Genomic DNA, 19862 nt, shown 5'->3' with positions numbered 1-19862 from the left:
AGTGCAAATAGATACAGAGATGAAACAATGCATGTTTTGTGCCAATGGTTGTCTAAAGGGGTTTAAAGTTTTTTAGTAGCATTTAGTAAACAGGAAAACAATTTATACTACATGAAACTATTACTAGGTCAGTCTGTGCTTAGTTATGGTTCAGAAACCAGGGCTATGAGAGATTCACTGGAAAACCTGTTTACTATCTTTGAGAAAAAACTGTAGAGAAAGATTTGGGGTTCAATGATTATCAATGGAATATGGTGGCATAGATGCAGCTGTACAAATTGTATAGTGAGGTTGCTATTATTAACTGTATAATAGTAAACCACATCAAATTTGCAGGACACATCTGCAGAACAGACCCTTTCTCCTTGACATTCAGAATCTTTTATTTTCAACCAATTTATTTGCATTGAGTGGAATAGTTTTAAGTGATCTTCATTGTGACTGACAAATTGAATAGGACTAACGAGCCTGCTGCTAGTTACTACTTTTGTATTTATAATAAAATGACAGCTGTTGGTTTTCAACTAAGTTTTTGCACTAAATTTGAAAAACCTTCAATCAATAAGGTCTTATCATAAAATAAATGCATGTCTATTATTTAGGCAAAAGAAAGACATACGTCCAACTTTTGAGCTTATATGGCCCTTTCTTTATTCATTAGCTTTTTAAAACTTTGAAAGAAAATGTTTATTTAATGTGCACAAAAGAAGCCATATATGAATTTTACCTAATAGCATCCATGGCATAAAATACCAAATTTTTTATACTTACTAACAGTATTGATATTAATATCTTCAATAATATCCCAAAATCTTTCAACAATATCTTGAACAGTTTTCTTACACTCTCCCTGCAAAAAAAAAAAGTTAAAATAAACACTCATTAGTTTACATTAATATAAAGAATACATTTTTTCAATTTTAGTGATGTCAAACAAACTACATTGGAAAATCCAAGAAATAAGCATGTTAATATATGTAAAATACAAAGTTTTGCAAGTGAAAGAAGTTTATGCATTATACAACTTTTAAAGTCAAGTCAACATTAATGTTATCAAATGGCATAGGCAACAACTTTATTTTAAACATCTTTAACTTCTATGTGCAAAGGACATTTACAAAAGTTCAGATGAAATTCACATCAAGTTTAGTGATATAAGGCACATCTTACCATCTTACAAATTCAGACGGAACTCAACACAATTCTACTTATGTCCTCTCTATATGTGTTGCATAAAATAGCTGGTTCTACCGATAAGTCTTTTTTTAGTCCATTAATATGTGTTTTCCTACACAGAACTTTAAATACATCACATTAAAAGAAATTGAATCATACTAATTATTTATTCATAATGCTAATTAACTTTCTAGTTGAATAGCAATAAAGTATAATTTAACTTTTTATTTTCTTTAAGACTTGAATTTTAATCTTTTAAAAATTCAGCTCTTTTTAAAGTTTTTCAAAAACGAAACAGCCTCTGTAAATATTAAAAAAAAAAAAAATAATTTTACCTACATTTCAATGAAGCTGTTTAAGATCAGTGGAAGAAATTTTTATAAATTACAATAGTTTTATTTAAAGTTAATAAAAACATAATGAAACAAAATTCACTTATTAACTTTGTAAAACCTTTTGTAGAAGAGAATACATACATTTTCACAATAACCATGGATACATGGTGTACCATCTCTAAGAATTTCAGTTGGTTCAATAGGACGACAAGTTGAGTTTTGTGTTGGCCTGCAACATCGCTTGCATGCATCTTCCTCTGATTTAAAAACAAGAAAAAATATATTAAGATATTTTTACTCTTTTAAAAAACAAAACCAATATGAACTTTTCTGTTAAAAGACAAACTAATAATTATGTCAGTGTAGCATGCTTGTGTGATGCACACCACACTACAAAGCATGAACAAAACTGTCATGCTTACATACTGTCAACCTTACATAAGACATACAAAAAGAAGAAATTATTTTTTTTTGTTCTAATCCATAACACAGTAGGGAAATGTAGGCAAAGTGAAATAGTTACAATTACTTCCCTTTTTTAAAATGAACAAATTGGAAATTAGTTTTGAAAATAACAGTACGTAAAGAAAGAATAATGTAAATTTTTATAATAACACTATCTTTGAAACATCATTTTTTGTTTTTTTGGCAGAAAATTTGTACCTAGAAAAAGAGAAAAAAAAAGGAAAATTTTCCCTTTTATTTTGTATGGGGCAGAGTGAAATATGAAATACCTTTTATTTTGTAATTAAAAATATTTTTCAACAAATGAATGAATATGAAACAAAAAATTAATACAAATTTAACAATCAAGGAATGAATGAATAAATAAATTGATATATGAGAAAAATAAATGAGTGATTAATATAGTGACTGAATAAAAAGATAAAAGAAAGAATGTACAAATTATTATATGAAGATATGTAAATGATTACTTAATAAATGAATACAAAAGTAATTTAATAAATAATTGAATAAGTAAAGGAAAATGATTTATTTCACTTTGATCCATGCACTAGTTTAATTGACTAAAACATTTAAAATAAGCTTAATATTAAACAAATAAATACTGCACCGAATATTAGTGGATCTCTATTAATATTTTAAATGTTAAGAACAAGAACTATATTGTTTTGTAACAACAAATATAATTTTTGACTTACAATGAAATATTACAATATTAGTATCAATTTTTGAAACCTGCTTGAATGATTCTCATTACCCTCTGATCTTCAGAAGTGCCTTTTTCTTGATAGGAATAGATTACATATGTACCTAAGTAGTTAAAATAGTACCTGATAAATAGCACTGAAAACAATATTTCACCATTTCACTTTGTCCCACATTCTCCTACTTCAGTTAAAAAAAGCATACGATTTAATGTTATGGCATATGCATTACACCATATTGCCCTGCTCACCTGTTTTCACATAAAAGTGCATAGTATAAACATAAATTTGAATGAAAAGATTTTTTTTTTAATGTCATAGTCATTTTAAAGGACACACTTAGTAGATTTTTCCAAATTTTGAAAAGCTCAATTTCCCAAAACATCTTGTCATGATGGGGACGAATGAATTTTTGTATTCACTGCTAAAAATATATAAGAATCAATTATCAAATTCAAAACTCAGAACCATTGCATGCTTGAGTAATTTATTGTATATTATACTTAGGGGTGAAAATTGTGTTATATGGCTGTATAAGAAACATTTTGTAACAAAAGCAAAAATGTTGATGTGAACTAACATTAAAAAAGTTTTAGATTTAACTTAAGCAAATGTCTAAAAGCAAAAAACATATTTCGACATACAGAAGTTTGATGAGTTAATTTTAACTTAAAATGGATTCTGAAAGAAGATACTGTCAGCATCATTTAATCAGGTAGCAGATAAAAGAATACTCCTCTTTTCAGAATAAAACATTCTAGACCTGAATATTTCCCCACAGACGTAATGTAAAAGATCATCATTAAATCGAATAATTTCCCAGATAGTCCAATAGGACTGGTATGCTTTTGTTAATATTTTTGCTAAGAAAAATGTTGAATAAACTGAGAAAAAATTAAACACGAAAGAAAAAAGTTTTTAAAATCTTTTTAATGGACAATGTTGAGAGCATAAAGTGGAGGGTTCCATAAGTTTTTTAAATGTGAAAGTGATACTTCTCCCAGCAAACATACCAGCCAAAAATTCAGCCCATTGACCAGCAAATATTAAGAACTTTTAAAAGCTAAGTGAGAATTCAAATGTTCTTTACAGTTTGGAAAAGGAGTCCCCAAAAGTATTCCCAAAACACTTCGTACAAGAACCCTCTATTATGGACTTTTTCAAAAATTAATCTAGGGGAAGGGGTTTTTAAAACATATATTTTGTAATTTAAGTTTGAAATTTCTTACCTCGGGGCTCTGAAAAGTTTGGTGGGATCTCCAACTCTGACCAGAATTTTAAGTGGGATTTTAAAATTTGAAACAGGAGTAGCTTTGTTTTTTAATTGCTTGAACATTTTAGGTAAATATTTTTTTGAACTATGTATTTGCATATCATGTAGCTGAAAACTTACTTAATGAGCACAGCATTGGAAGTGAATTCTCTTCATTTCTGCTACACAGGTAAGATTCTTTTTTTAAATCAATCATTTACTGAATGGTAAAGATATGAAGTCAATGCCAACAAAAGAAAAAAAGGCTGAAAAGGGCGATTTTACCAACGAAAGTATTTTGGTGTTGCTTTGATGCAAAATAGCTTCAAAAATAAGTTTTGTTCGGTTCAAATAACAGCAGAAGAAAAACTCGAAGATCTAAAAAATGTTTGAGCATTCGGTAAACTCAAAGACAAAGCTGTTCTCATCTCTATCTTTTATTCCTGTTTCTCTGTGACTAAGTTCCTGTATCCTTCTATTAATTGATAATAAGATGGCAGTTGATTATTATCATAAGCCATTCCATTTGTATTGCTAATGGGGATTGGCCGGAACAGACCGCAAAAGGAATTTTATGGAGTGGGAGTTTAGAAAAAGTTGTGGGAATTGCACATCCTAGCTCTGGCTTACATTAAAAAAATGTTTGCAAGTATGTACTTGGCGAAAATACAAATAATTCATTATTCAATCATTGTGTTCTCCTGTGTATTGAACTTATTTCAAAAACTTTTTACCACTAACAATCATTCTCTCCTTTAAATATCTACTGATTCGTTATTATATTTTTAGACAAGTGTTCAGTTTGGTAAGGTAAAGAATATTTCCCTGCATAATCAAATACCCTGCTTAACTGAATATTATATGTTAAAACCAAAGGTATTCATTTAAGCAGGGCTAACAATATGTTAAATACAATATGAATACTTTTCCATAATGAACTGTTACTTTTAAAGCAATTTGGAATACATTATTGAATGTATGAAAGAGGAAATACTTATAAGCTTATGCTATTTAGATTTCAATCTATTTCTGATTCAGATTTAAAAAAATTGATGCAATTATTGATGCTTTTATTAGTTGCTTATTCAAAGAATAATTAAAATTATTAAATATTTTACATACAATATTAAACAATAATGTTGAATTCTAAACTAAAATCTTCCATCAAACTTATCATACAATATGTTTACGATATGAACTTACCAGTGAAGCTGACAGCTGATTTTTATTTATTATTTATTTAGTTATTTTTGCAGGGGTGGAGAGGGGGGGGGGGGCACATAAATTTTTAATAGCCTGTAACTAACTGTTTTTTGAATATTTTCACAGAAATTGTTATTAAAATATTAAAATAATGTAATAAATGTGTATTTTTTTGTTGCAATCATTGCATAAGGCAAAGCATTTGGGACAAGGGGATGGGCAATCCCTCTTCTTTGAGATTGTGTGTGTGGGGGGGGGGTCCTTCATACACTGTAGATAAAATACTGGAATGCAAACACTTGTCAAACATCCCTCAATCACTGCATTAAGGGATAGTTCTATATGGTAAAAGCTTCATGCCATGCAGATATCTGCCTTCCTTATCTACCTGCATTATAGATAGGGGAGGAGGAGGGAAGAATAAATAGAGGTGAGATGGCCAAGCTCAAGAACCTCTTCAACTTTCAAACAATCATGCAAGTGAATTATCATTTTTTTAGAGGAAAATCTTGACCAATTTTTTTTACAAGGTATGATCAAAAATTATGGTGAATAAATTTTTATAGCAGCAACTGCTGAAGCTATATCCATATGCTGTGACTTATCTGATTGCATGATCATCTGAGACAAGCAGGGACAAGTTGTAACACGTTCGATCTTGTCTGTCAACTGCCAGAGTCACTAGAGTGAAGTTGAGTTTATTGTGTCTGTCGCATAACATGAATTTCGAATCACGCATTAACATAACGCAGTTTTGTTTTAAGTCGCAAAAGAGTTCACAAAATGTTAAAATTGGTTTATGGCGATAATGTGGTAACTCTGAAGACTGTGTACAAGTGATATGACCGATTTAAAAATGAAAATGAGAACATTGCAGACGAGCAGCATGCAAGACGGACAGTAACCTCAAAAACAGAAGAAAATGTGCAAAAAGTGGAAATTAATTTGTTCAAACAGATGAATGACTATTTGAGAGCTATCGGAAGACCTTAAAATCTCTTACAGTTCCATTATAAGAATTGTAAAGGAAGAATTGCAAATGAAACGAGTGAGGGCAAATTTCGTTCCCAGACTTTTGAGTGATGAACCGAAAGAAGATCGTGTTTCACGAGTTTTTGGAGCAGAGAAGGTGTTTCTGTCAGTCCACATCTGCAATACTCACCGGATTTAGCAACATGCAACTTCTGGCACTTCTCAAAAATTAAAACTGTGCTTAAAGGAAAACGTTTTGACACCATTGTTGACATTGAAAGGGTCATGACAGGGCAGCTAAAAGCCCTTTCGAAAGGTGCCTTTCAGAAAGGCTTCCAGTTATAGAGTCAACGTTTGAATAAGTGTATTGCTCACCAAACACACTACTTTGAAGAAGATTAAGTCAAAATCTATGTAACCTTATTTTTTAAATAAAAAAATTATTCACTGTATTTTTTGATCACACCTCATAGGGAAAAAAAAGTTAGGCAATCCCTCCCCCTTATAAAATTATTTTGGACAGATCTCTTTGTGTGAGGGGGAGGCAGTTACTGCCCTGGAATTAAAGCTGTGAGTAATGTCAGAAATTGATGAAACACAGATTATTCAGTCTCTCAAAGTATTTTCAAAAGAGCATTGTATTTGAAGCAAACAGTTTAGTGCATAGAGCACACAAATGTGGTACTCACACACCCTATGTAGCATTTACTAAGCACCATTTTTAACTTGTCTAAATTTAAATTCAGAAACATATTTTTTATCTACACTTCAGTTTAGACTGTTAAGTTAAAACTACATGATCAGATAGATGTTCTTTGTAGAAATCAACTAGGCACAGTTAATACAGTTATGTATGATAGGTCATAATAATTTTTGACATTACAAAATTTAGGAGAGATCATATTTGTTCTTTTTGACACAGCAATTTACTGAAATAGTTCATAGATAGAAAGAAAAAAAAACTATTAAGTAACACTTTGAGATCGGAAAGCAATGTAAGAGAATTAAAAAAAAAAAAAAAAAAAAACAACCTCTGTCACACAAGCAGGAATGCAAACCAAGGGTTTCACAGAACGGGACACATTCTCCATCTCTGCATTTCCCTCTAAATGAAAAAAAAAAATAGCTATAGATATAGCAATTCCATCTGTATTATATTTATTTTTATCAGTGAAAATCTTCCATACTAACCTGTCTAAACAAGGAGAGCCATCAGGTTGAGCCATAGAGGATGGGCAGTCTTGCGATTCACCAGTAGATACATTAAGGATTCATTAAATAAGTTTTAATATTAAAACAAGAAAATATGAATTTAGATTTCCCAAACACATGCAAATAGTTCACCTTAAGTTCACTTTCTTAAAATTACAAGAGCCAAGCAATGACTAAATACAGTCAATTCATGATAACTCAAATCTAAAGGCGCCAACGAAAAACTTCGACTTAGCGGAAGTGCAACTTACCGCTAGTTTCGGTTTTCGACATTTTAATATTAAAAACTATCGAATATTTTAATTAGTATGTACATATAACAGACAAAATTACAGAACTTAAAAGTTTTTAAGCACAATATGCACAGTTTAACCAAACATGTTGAGAAAAAAAATCAAAAGCATGGTTTTGATTGCAATACTGCTGGAACCACTTGAATAGAGCTGATTGTGCTTTAGGAAAAGTGCACAACTTCATTCGTTTCAAATTCGGATTCACGGATTTTACCGCTTTAGAAGTTTCACTTTTTCTTTTAGTATCATTGACAGAATACTTGCTTAGACACCTCCAATAGTAAAGAAAACTCACTCTGTCTCTTAGGAACTTATCAGCAAATGATCGAACTAAAGAATGAAGGGGAATGCAACTTAACTTGGGTCGGCCTTTGAATAAAGGTATAATCAGTTGACTTGACAACTTGACAGCTTAAAAGCAAATTTGTAGTCCAGCAACATTGCAAAGTGTAAACAATACAGTACAACAAATGAAAACAAGCTAACTCATTTCCGCACGTGTAATTCTTTTATCTTAAATTGGCTCAACAGGTACTCTTCTTGCTTTGGAGGTCTATTGTGCAGGAATTGCCAAGTGAAGGTAAATTAATTTTTCTCTCATAGCCACTTGTTTCTTTTTTTTAATTATTTTAGTTATTTTGAAATAAATTTTGAGTCATCTTTGAAAAATCTTCGAATTAAAGGAAGTTAACTTTGAGATATTGAGAATAATTAGCATGGAATTGAAGACAAAGGGGTCGGGACTTAATAAAAACTTTTAGTTATTGTAATATTCAAGGTGTCGGACTGAGTTATTGCGAATTGACTGTAGTATGTACAGGGGTGATTGTAACTCCATAAAAAAATACCTGAACATTTTTTCCAAGAAGAAAAAGTGTTTTGATGGGCATATATATATACACATTACATGTATGTAAACATCATATTATGTATATAAATAATTTAGATACATAGTTATTTGTTGGGGCTAAAGCTTGAAGTTTTAACTGGACTTCATACGTCCATGTGCATGGTGGGAATTAAATTCTTTTATTTTTTCTCATTTCTTAAAATTTTTCAAAGAATGTTTTATTTTCCTCCTTTGTATCTGAATCCTTAACCATTAATTACATTCATTTACTAATACACTAAAGCCTAATACACCAGCATTTTTTAATGATTCCCAGTTTCTTTTATGAGTATTTGTAGAAGAATGTTGCATTGCAATAATGCCTTCACACCATCATTAGCATATGTAAGAAACTTGTTGCAAGAAACACAAAACCAAAATCCAGCTCTATCAATTTTTTTACACTATATTTCCATCTTTTCATTGTAGGAATCCACTCTGTTTAACCATTCCCAATTAAACTTGTTCTTCTTTCCTGCATCGATGGAGCCAATATCTTCAGATTTATCCAGATACCTCATTTTTTAAATGAGAACATGCAAAGTTAAATGAATAAATTTATCAAACAAAAAAAGTAGCGAAATGAAAAGTAAGAGTTAACTAGTAAAATTTAATTAAACAAACTAATTTATATTTATGAGGAGCATATTAATAACGATAAAGTATAATTAGAATTAGTTCAATAAAAACAGAAAGCACACAAATAAAGATCATAAACCAGAATATAAAATAAAGAAAATATTTGCATACGATCAATTCCTCCAACTGCCATAAAGAACAAATACAGGAGTCTAAGCTCTTATCACTTTTCTCTTCCTACCTTCCCCCAGATTACAAACATGACCGTAGCTTACGCTTTATACCAAATGTCTTCAATTTGGATTTTTTCGTTTCATTAAACATCGGCCTAAATTTTACTAAAGTGGGTTTTTCTGAAAATATAGAAGTTCCGGTATTTTCCAAGATGAAGATACCGGAATTCAAGATGAAAATACCGCAGATCCGGTAAAATACCGGAACACAATCATCCCTGGATGTAATACGCAAACTATTAAAAAACAAAGTTGAGTGTTTATAAAAATTGTATTTATAATTTAAAATGGTTATGTATTTTGTGTAAACAATTTGAAAATACAAGCGTTTTAATGCGCATAAGAAATATAATCTGCAACAATTTCGAGAAGTGGCTCTTTTGGTATTTAAATGTTTTTTAAAAAAAAGGCACTAATTTTGCAAAATTTACGCAGCATTATTTTTAGCAATTTTCATACAAATTTGTCCCCCCCTCTTTTTTTAATTTTAAAAGACAGTGAAATGGTAAAAGTTTTATACTAAAAAATGTTAACATTTTGAGGTAAACTTCATTTAAGACCACATTTTAAGAATTTAAAATCATGAGTTCATATTTTATTTTCCTAACTGTAAAAAAGATAAAAGTTGAGGCAAACAATTCAATTTTTTCAAAGAAAATTTTTTTTTGAAGAGAACTAAGCATGAATTGGCTTAAAATTCTTGCTTAACCATTTCCTATAAATGGAACTGTTACATAAATTTACTTCAGATAGAACAAATAAAAAAAGCTGCAGTTTCAGCTCAAAACTCTATACATAACAAAAAGATAACATGTAAATTTAAAAGGATATGAGCAATATGCTTCCCTTTTGCAAGCACTTGGCTGAGATTCTCTGCAAATAATTCCTCTGTGAACCAGTTGACAACCACGGCAACATGGAGCATTTTTATCACTGGAGAGACATAGAACATTTTATAAATGGTAATAAATATAAAACTACTACACATTCTTATTCAGAATTAAGTAATTGTATGAAAACAATATCAAATGTATTTATGAGACAAAGGAAAATAATGTTTAAGGACCATTTCACAGTATTTTGTCCAAAAATAGAGTCAACAACATGACATTTTTTTGGCATAACCATTTAATTTACTGTTTGATTAGCACAAAATTTTGTTCTGAGTTAATCCTACCAACATATAAACTCAAAATATAACAATGTGCTAATCAAACTACACTGGTGTGCAAAAATTAAGGACGAGACGGTTTTTTCAATATAACTTTGTACAAAAGCTTTCCAAATCAACACATTTAGTACTGTAAGATCCCCAATATGTAAGGACATGTGTAATGTAAGCAACACTTACTAAAAGAGAAATCAGAGGGATAAAAAGAAGCATTATTGAAAAAGTAGCATGGAGCGCAATGCGACTGAAGGCCGAAACATCCCTGTGATGGGTGTCCAGCAAGAAACATCCGGTCTTTAGTAGGGGATATGATCTCCCCTGACTGCTAGGCAGGTTTCACAGCGTTTGCCCATGCTGAGAATGAGGGTGTCAATGAGTTGTTGAGGCATTGCTGCCAATTCGTCTTGCAGCGCCAATCGAAGCTCCCGAATCGTTACTGGTGGTAAGGTACGAGCTGCCATGCATCTGCCTAGAAAATCCCATACATGCTTGATGGGATTGAGATCCGGAGATCGTGCCGGCCAATCCATACATTCAATATCCTCTCTCTAAGAGCTGTTCGGCAGCTACTGTGCAATGACATGGTGCATTGTCGTCCATGAAAAGGAACTGCGGACCCATAGTGCCTCTAAAAAGATGCACATATGGAAGAAGAATCTCGTTAAAATAACGGGTCCCGTTGACTGAACCTGCGTCGAAGATGTGAAGGTCTGTACGACTGCCAAGCATGATCCCTCCCTAAACGAGAACACCGCGACCTCCATACCTGTCCCTTTCAATGATGTTCGAGGGATGATTGCGGCTTCCCCGCTCTCTCCAGATGAGTATGCGATGAGAATCGCTACTCAGACTGAATCTGCTCTCATCTGTAAAGAGTACTCGTCCCCATTCATTGTCTCTCCAATTCCGGTGTTCCCGGCACCACAGAGAACTCCTTCTCCGATGGGCAGGCGTTTAGAGGTACACACCGTATAGGGCGTTGTGCAAACAGACCACCACCGTGCAGTCTTCTGGCCACGGAAAAATGCAATATCGGTCGACCAGTCGCCTGTGTCGTGTGTCTAGCGATTTCTCCCGCTGTCTGCCGCCTGTTTCTTCTGGCCTGTAAGACAATATACCCGTCATCTGCGGGTGTGGTTCCTCGTGGACGACCACTACTGAACCCCCGGATAGCTGTTCTTGTAGTTTGAAATTATCTCCAAAGTCGTGAAACGATGCTGTGAGCAGTTCCGAACTCTGCAGCCACACTTGTCACACTGCGGCCTTCCTCCAACTTCTCAATGATTCGACCTCGGGTAAAAGCATCCAGATGTCGTCTAACAGATTGATTATTCGCCATTTCTTGCTGAGGCAGCAACTCGGTGTGATTTTAACTGCTATACGGCGTGCAATCTCTTTGCCAGAAATACTGATCTTACACCGACAACATGCTTTATACTACTCAGACACTCCCCCATTACGTCTGCCTGCATATCTGCACATGTGCTACCATATATCACCTTACTTAATCTCCTGATTGGTCTTTCTGTCCGCTCTGCCTCTTCGTTCAGCTGATATGCTAATTTTTCGACTTTGTCCTTAATTTTTGCACACCAGTGTAAATTAAATAGTGATGGTAAAAAAAAAGTGTCATGTTGCGGACTCTTTATTTGGATAAAACACAGTGAAATGGCCCTTAAATCATATTGAATCACATTAAATTTATATTGGCCATTTTCACAGGTTTTTACTTTAAAAAAATCAAATTAATAAAAGGATTGAGATTTAAAAAAAAAAAACATTTAAAGAAAGTTCTTGAGTTGATAGAATTCCTGAATCTCTTAGTTATTCACTAACAGATGTTACAAACTGAAATACATTACAATCTAGATATCACAAATCACTCAAGATGAAAAAAAAGATTTGAGTTTTCGAGTTGTCAAGATTTTGAAAAAACTACACTAGTGACTCTCACAATTACACACTTACGCTTAATATATTTATGTATGTTCTATGGAACCTTTTTGCATTACAACTAACAAGTTGTTCTTCAACATTTTACTAGATTTGAAATTCATTTAAACCCGTTTCAATGTAACAATATCAAGTATTTAATTTTTTGACCGCAAAAATTTCAACATATCAAGGGCTTTGAAAGGGGGGGGGGGGGGCAAGTTAACTATGGAAAATACACAGGAGATTTTCGGTAAAATGCAAGGGGAATTTTTTTTTTTCAATGCATCAAGGGTTTTAAGATATCAAGGTTTGACTGTGTTAAATATTATCAAAGCTTAATGAACTACAGTCAGATCTTCAAAACATGACAACTTAAGAAAGTGAAAAATAACGTAGCTTACATTTAAGTATGGCATTTATAAGTAACAACAAAATAAAAAAATATCCCAAACAAATTCTGCAGAAAAGAAAAAAGAACGAAAATCTATATTTTTATCTGTTATACAAGCGGGGCAATCGCCCCAGGCACAACAAAATGAGAGGGCGCCTTGCGGCGCCCTCTCATTTTGTGTATCATAGATTTTGTGTATCATAGATGGACAGTCATATAAAGAGAATCATTGCAATTAAATTTATTTTTTCCTAGTGCACGAAAATATTCCTCTCTCCCAGTCTCCAAAACATTAGTTTCCTTTGTATCATTGAAGCAAGAAACAAATTCTGAGATTATAACTGTTTAGAATTAAACAAAAGACCCCTTCTCAATTCTGCCCCTGCTTGCAGTGACATAACCAAAAAAGTTTTAGGGGGGGGGCATTGAAAAAGGGGGGGATAAAGGGGGATCCAGTTAAAATGTTGAAACTTTTAGCTTTAAAATTGCAAATTTTTAGACTTTCTTTGCAGATGCTATGAGGGTATGGGGGGAGGGGACCCTTGTCCGAATGTTTTCTGAAACTCAAGTCTTAAAAAGGCAATTTTAAGGCTATAATTTGTTTTTTTTCGTTCCAGTAATTTTTTTCGAAATTAGAGCCACAAAAACGCAAATCTAAGGGATTTTCGATGTTGTTGAGTATATGGAGAGCTTTCCCTTGAAACTTGCAAAAATTTGATGCAAAAAAAAAAATGACATCTTCGTTTTTAACACAAGAAAGCTGGTTAAATTGGTACAAGTAAAACTAAAAAATTCTTGAAAAGAATCATTGGATGAGTCCAAATCAAAATTTAATTTTAATGTAATTTACTTTGATACATACATTTTCTGTTTATAATCAACATATTATTTATTTGCGGTTTTAGTTAATCAATGTAAGTAACTAATTCAGTTTGATTGTTTGTTTTTTATCTTGTGGGGTAATATATTACAAGAAAAATATTTAGATTTTAAGCATTTCAATTTTTCAAAAAGTTTTTTTTGTATTAATGTATAATAAATATTAGAGATAGACTCATTGCTTGCATTTCAATTTGTATTATCCATAGCTCTCTGATTGTTTTGTTCCTTAATTATTTAAAAAATTCAATTATGATTTGTTCCTACGTATGATGCACTAATGTTATAAGTAACTTGATTTCTGCGTGTATTGGTGGTGGTGGTGGGGGGGGGGGGGGCACCAGGAAATTTTCACCCCGGGTGCCATCAGCTCTTTGTGTGGCTCTGTTTTGGAATTTTCCGGATTTTGGATTCCAACTGAGAAAAAAAGAGTGAAAACTCTTTTGTCCTGCGGTATTTATCACATTTTTCCTGGTTTTGCTAAATTTCTTTTCCTTTTGGGTCAATCTGAATGAAAGTTTATTTTATCATGTTAAAATAAAAGTCAAAGATAATTTACAAAGGTGTGTAGTTTGCAGATGTTGCTTTTTATTATTATGCAATGCGCTGATCGATACAATAAATAAATCATATTTTTCCTCAAAATAATTTTGTACTTTTTTTCAAAAGGCTTTGCATTGCGTACTTATGAGAAGAAAAAAAGAATTATCATTATCTGTAAGTGGATGTTAAAAGATTGTTGCAGAATTACAGTCCTGTGTTATCCAAACACTTACTTACACAGGACATTGATAAAATGTCAAAAAGAAAAGCTGAAATGAAAGTATTATGTTTTCAACAAGTAATTGCTGAACGTTAAAAACTTTAAACAGTTAAGAAAATTAAAAAAAAAAGAAATCAACAATTTCTGTTCATTGAAAAAAATATATATTTCAGGAAAAAGTTCCGGGTTTCGAGTCTTCTGGATTCGGGGATTCTGAACTTGGGGTCTCATACTGAAAAGGAGGTTTTTTGGTACTTCAGTTATAATTAAATGAATGAAACATACCTGCATATAGCTCCCATCTTTAACTTACATGTGCTGTCACAACAAGGGTCATTATCTTCACTTCCAATAAATCCTGCATCACATTCTTCTCCTTCTTCAACCAAAGAATTTCCACAAAAGGACTCTTCAGGTTCTTAAAATGAAATATCAACGTCATTCAAGTTTAAATTTATCTAACAAAAGTTGCATGTTTTTAAAAGCATAAATTTAAAGAAACATTTTTATAACGTGAAAACATTATTCTCCCAAATGAAAATAGTAAACTGGCATAATAATGATCAGACACAGTATAACAATGAACCAATTGACTTCTACTTACACGAGTTATTTCACATATGATATAATGAAAGGAAAACAACATGGTAATAAAAATCAGACACATAAGGACTTTCCGATTCCGAAAACTATCTGGATCTGATAAAAGAAAAATTAGTACTGACTTGTATTGAAAAAAAGACACCGTTTCTTTTAAAAACAGAATATAGTTTCCTACTTGTCTACGTGATGAGTGTGAACAGATTACCTAGTCAATATCAAAAGTTTTATTCGTACAAAGTTCTTGCCTTGCTGTGCTTGCTTTTTAAATTACTTATCTTTGCTAAACATGCCACTTTTTTTCTCGTGAAAAGCTGTGCATTGTGCATTGCAATAGGAAAGAAGATTTTTGACTATATTGATGAGAAATGGTTTCTGAAAACCAAAATTGACAATTGCTGAAAATATGTTATTTTCGATAGTGAAGATTAAAATGTTAATTTTATACACCGAACCTGACAGATTGTGAATCAGATAAGGAAAATTTCTTTTATGAAAAATGAGTTTTAGATTGGTAACAGAGCAAGTGTGCCAAAAATATTCCTGATGATAACAATAATTTTATAAGAAACCCTATAGCATTTTTTGAAAATCATTATTCTAAAAGACATTGCCCACCTAGAGCAGTCCACTGCTAAAAATATCCTCAGAAAGGATTGTCTGAGTAAGTCATGCCTAATTAACACACATATTTATACATCAATTTTCGTTTGAAAACTTGCATTACTTCTTGAGATGTAGCAGTCCCACTTAATAAGCAAAATGTTTGACTATGACATCCCCTTAAAGTGATTGGCTCCAAAACCCCCTGCTCCTACTGAAGCCCACCTGTATATTAGTTTTTATATTTCAAGCTCTAAATTACATCTTGGGATAGAATTGAACTAATTTTTAATGCACTTCTGTATTACTTCTTGAGGTATACTGTCATGCTAAGTACAAACGTCATACCAGCTGTGTTTTTTTTTAAAATCAAAATTGAGTTACTGCTACCAAGTGGCTCTTTGTGATTTATTTCACCACAAATTTTTGAAGATGGGAAACATTGAAAAAAACCTTTTGGAAAGGTGACATTTGGATCAAATATACAGAGGATTCAGCAGGTGCATGCAACCTGTTTGTCACAGATTGAGTATAATGTGACTATCTACCCACACTAACTTCACGGGGAAATAAATGGGGTTTTTCCCCTTTAACCACCGACGCCTGGAGAGAAAGGACACATGATTTTGTTACCTAATACAGTCATAAAGTGAGATTTTTCATATCCAGTTTTTCTCATAGAGTCTTGGACACAATGCACAAAACTTTATACCTCAATTTATCCAACAGAAAGGGAAGGATCAATAGTTGCAACAGTGAAAATTCTGTTTCTCGTTTCACCAATAATCTACATAGGAAACACAAGAGGGTTGTTATCCTTGTAGCTTTGCTGATTGTTGTTTGAAAAAGTAAAGCAGTGAAGAGGAGTTTGGCATTAATGTGAAAGGCTAACTTAGTCTGCATGAAGTTTTCTATGGAAGCAAAATTGCTGTATGACTTAGATCAGCGTTTAAAAAAAAGTATCTTCATGGAAAATTTTGAAATTTCTTTGAAAAGCAGATTTTTTTTCTTCAGAAAATAGAAAACTCTAAGCTTTTTTTTTAACAAGAAATTTTTTTCCTAGTAAATTAGGGTAAAAAAAAAAGGAAGCATTCTCATGAACAAATTTTACATCAGGTTAGAATTTCATGAAGTATGCACATAAATTGTTCACGTCTTTTACTTTTAAACCATTTAAATTAAAACTCTTACTTAACTTTAAACTCTCACCACATAATCTAGACTTCCTAATGCATACAAGGTAACTAATTCATATTGCAACACAAAATTATTACTATTTAAAATTTCAGTAAAAGTAAATTCTACCTTTTAATTGATTCAAATTCAAAACAAACTTGGTACTAATGTTACTTTAATCAACTGTAATGAAAAATACACTTATTACCATAACCTATACGTTTGATTCAGGGATCATTTGATACAATGGCCTAAATAAGGTCATGAACCTATTTGTGGTTCAAGGGGACCTATATTTTGGGTCTACACAAATTGGGTTATCAGTAAAAAAGTATGCTGACCATATCATTAGATAATAAACATTTGAGCTTTGTGTCATTTTCTACAAAAAACACCAATATTAAAAAGTTAAGTTGTAAGTTATCAGGATGTTTTGAAGTTGATTAGTAACATCATAAAAATGGGAAAATGCAAAAAATTTTTCAACTTCAATTTGTAAAAAAAACAAAAAAACAAGTAAAACTTACTAGAAAAGCATTTACTTGCTTTGGCAAGTAAAACAGCACGCACAGAACGTATGCTACAAGGTGAAAATTTCTGTAAAAGGTAAAGATATATTGGCATTAGTTTCTTTAAACATTTTAAGCAACTATAAAATTAACGCCATATACAAGACATACTTTGTTGTTTGGATCATAGCCACTAACTGAATAAGTGTACATTAAAAACGATCCTCCATGGCGGCCATCTGGAGAACATTCTGCTAAATCCGGATCATGTTCACTTCCCCAATTATGACCTGCAATTTTTTTTCTTTTTAATATTCTCCCCCTTAGACATAGGATCTTCAGTGTCAAGGAAAAAAAATGCATTTTTAATTACAAGCATTATTTCTTAATACAAAAACACACACACACACACACACACACACACACACACACACACATATATATATATATATATATATATATATATATATATATATATATATATCCCATTATAAGTAAATATTTGTGACACATCATTAGTCTGTAATTGTTATCTAAACATCACTTCAATGAGAAAAATAATTTATACAGATTTTTTCATGGATGTACAGAATACTAGTGAATGCTGCCCCATTTTGCTGACATTCACTAACCCAGAGAGGCTTACAAAACTATTCTAACAAGTTTGCTGTATAAACTCTGACCCCTTTGCTCACAGCAATGAGGAAACTAATGTAGCACAATTAATGTCTTAAAAACATAGGATTGAATCTATTCATTTGCTTTAAAGTAATTCAAATCCCAAGTGCACTTCAAGATGTATATAAAAGCATCAGCATCTCGAACTTACTTTGTTTCTTCTTTGTCAACTCATTTGAAAGCTTTCTTATATGAATTCATTTGCCCAGATAATTACTTTTTTCAACGTTTTTGTAATAATTTATAGCACAACCCAAATTTATACTTAAGTGGTAAGAGTCAACAGTTTAAATTAGGTATAAACCAAAAAGTTGAGTGCTTACCACAACTTATATCAAAATTAAATGTTGCAAAATTTTATAGCAAAATAATGCATTTTTTGGGATACATATGAACAAGTTATTTATATGCATGCATGAAACAATAAATTGTATGAAACAGAACGTACAAAAGCTGAAGTTTATATATTTTACTTATGAATATGAAAAATTATAAAAAGTTCTAAAAGTTAATACAATTACTTACCAAATTCTTTAAATGCCAGATGCATGTAAAAAAGAAAAAAGTGTCAAGAATCCTAAAAGAAAAATTTTCTTAAACAAGAAAACTGCTCCATGTTTAACAAAGTGACAAAATTTTAAAATTTATTTATATTTCATAACACAAACACTGCTTAATTCAAGTGATAAATTAGTACACAATGTTCTTGTGACAAAACAAGATTTTTTTTTTTTTTTTGAATTCACATTCTGGGAAAACAATATGGCCTTAAAATCTGATATACTTCTGCTGCGTCATCAAAAGTTATGCATTTTAGGTCCCAGATTTTTGATAAGTAACTTTTTGAAAAAGGTTTTTTCATGTTTTATAGTGTATATGAGGAGAAAGCATTAATATTTTCATAACATTTGTATAATATCTTTCCCATAATTGCATAAATTCCAAACCTAAACATACTAGGGATTTTATTTTATTAAATGATTTCACAAAACGTATTTGTTTAGAGGAGCTAGGGCTATTGCACAACTATCTATGCAGTGCCAGATCTACTGGGAAGCAAGCCGTGTCCTTGCTCTGGAAGGTAACTTTACCTTAGTTCTGTGGGGGTTTTCTTGTTCAAACTCAATACAAAAAATTGACGGAACATATGTAAGGGCGGCAGTTTGAAGTTTTGCAATGGTTCAGGATGGAAGATCCAGAGCTGGCGTATGATGTAAAATCAAATAAAACTAAATATGAAGTTCAAGCACTTCAAAAATACATACAATGTAGACAATGGTGTCTAAAATTAAGGTTACAAAGATGAAATCTATAATAACTTTAGAAATATGAATATATTAAAACTGATGATGATCAAGACTGAATAGTGTTAACACCCAAACTGAAGCAAAGACAACCCTTCATAAATGGGTACATTAAATGATGAAATATATCTTCAGCAGTTTTATAAGCATCATAATTCAATTTTTATTTCATACATTTTTGTAGTTCATTATTTTAGTAAGCACAATCAAATAAGAAAAAATAATGCTTTTGACAATTTTATGGTTTTCACATGCTTAAACATTAAACTTAAAAAAAAAGATAGTATTTATCTAGTAGTAAACATTTTCCTATAATCATTCAGCTTATAAGGTCACTTTTGTTCAGTTCCACAAGTTACCTTCATAACAGAGCTTGATTAAATATAACTGGGTGTGTCTGTATGTATATATTAGAGATGTAAGTCAAGAATATTCCTTTAGCTTTAAGGTAAATGAGAAGTTTGGTGGCTTGGTGGTAGCACTTTGCTCTTCCACGCTGTAGATCTGGGTTTCATTAATGAGTTGGGAACGGTCAACACG

General features: G+C 31.7%; 1 protein-coding gene across 1 annotated transcript in view; it reads right to left on the bottom strand.

The window, feature by feature from the left end:
* The window catches only part of LOC129230976 (ADAM 17-like protease), a 53010-nt gene that overhangs the window by 8804 nt on the left and 24344 nt on the right, over positions 1-19862 (bottom strand). The window contains exons 9-17 of the mRNA XM_054865215.1: positions 18544-18549; positions 17512-17630; positions 17359-17428; positions 14738-14870; positions 10146-10246; positions 7299-7362; positions 7139-7212; positions 1653-1768; positions 772-850 (exon numbers count right to left, since the gene is read on the bottom strand). Coding sequence (XP_054721190.1) covers positions 772-850; positions 1653-1768; positions 7139-7212; positions 7299-7362; positions 10146-10246; positions 14738-14870; positions 17359-17428; positions 17512-17630; positions 18544-18549 — 762 coding nt within the window. The remainder of the gene's footprint in view (positions 1-771; positions 851-1652; positions 1769-7138; positions 7213-7298; positions 7363-10145; positions 10247-14737; positions 14871-17358; positions 17429-17511; positions 17631-18543; positions 18550-19862) is intronic.

This window comes from Uloborus diversus, chromosome 10, assembly GCF_026930045.1.
Source record: "Uloborus diversus isolate 005 chromosome 10, Udiv.v.3.1, whole genome shotgun sequence".
Taxonomy (NCBI): Eukaryota; Metazoa; Arthropoda; class Arachnida; order Araneae; family Uloboridae; genus Uloborus; species Uloborus diversus.
This window is presented reverse-complemented; position numbering and strand designations above follow the sequence as displayed.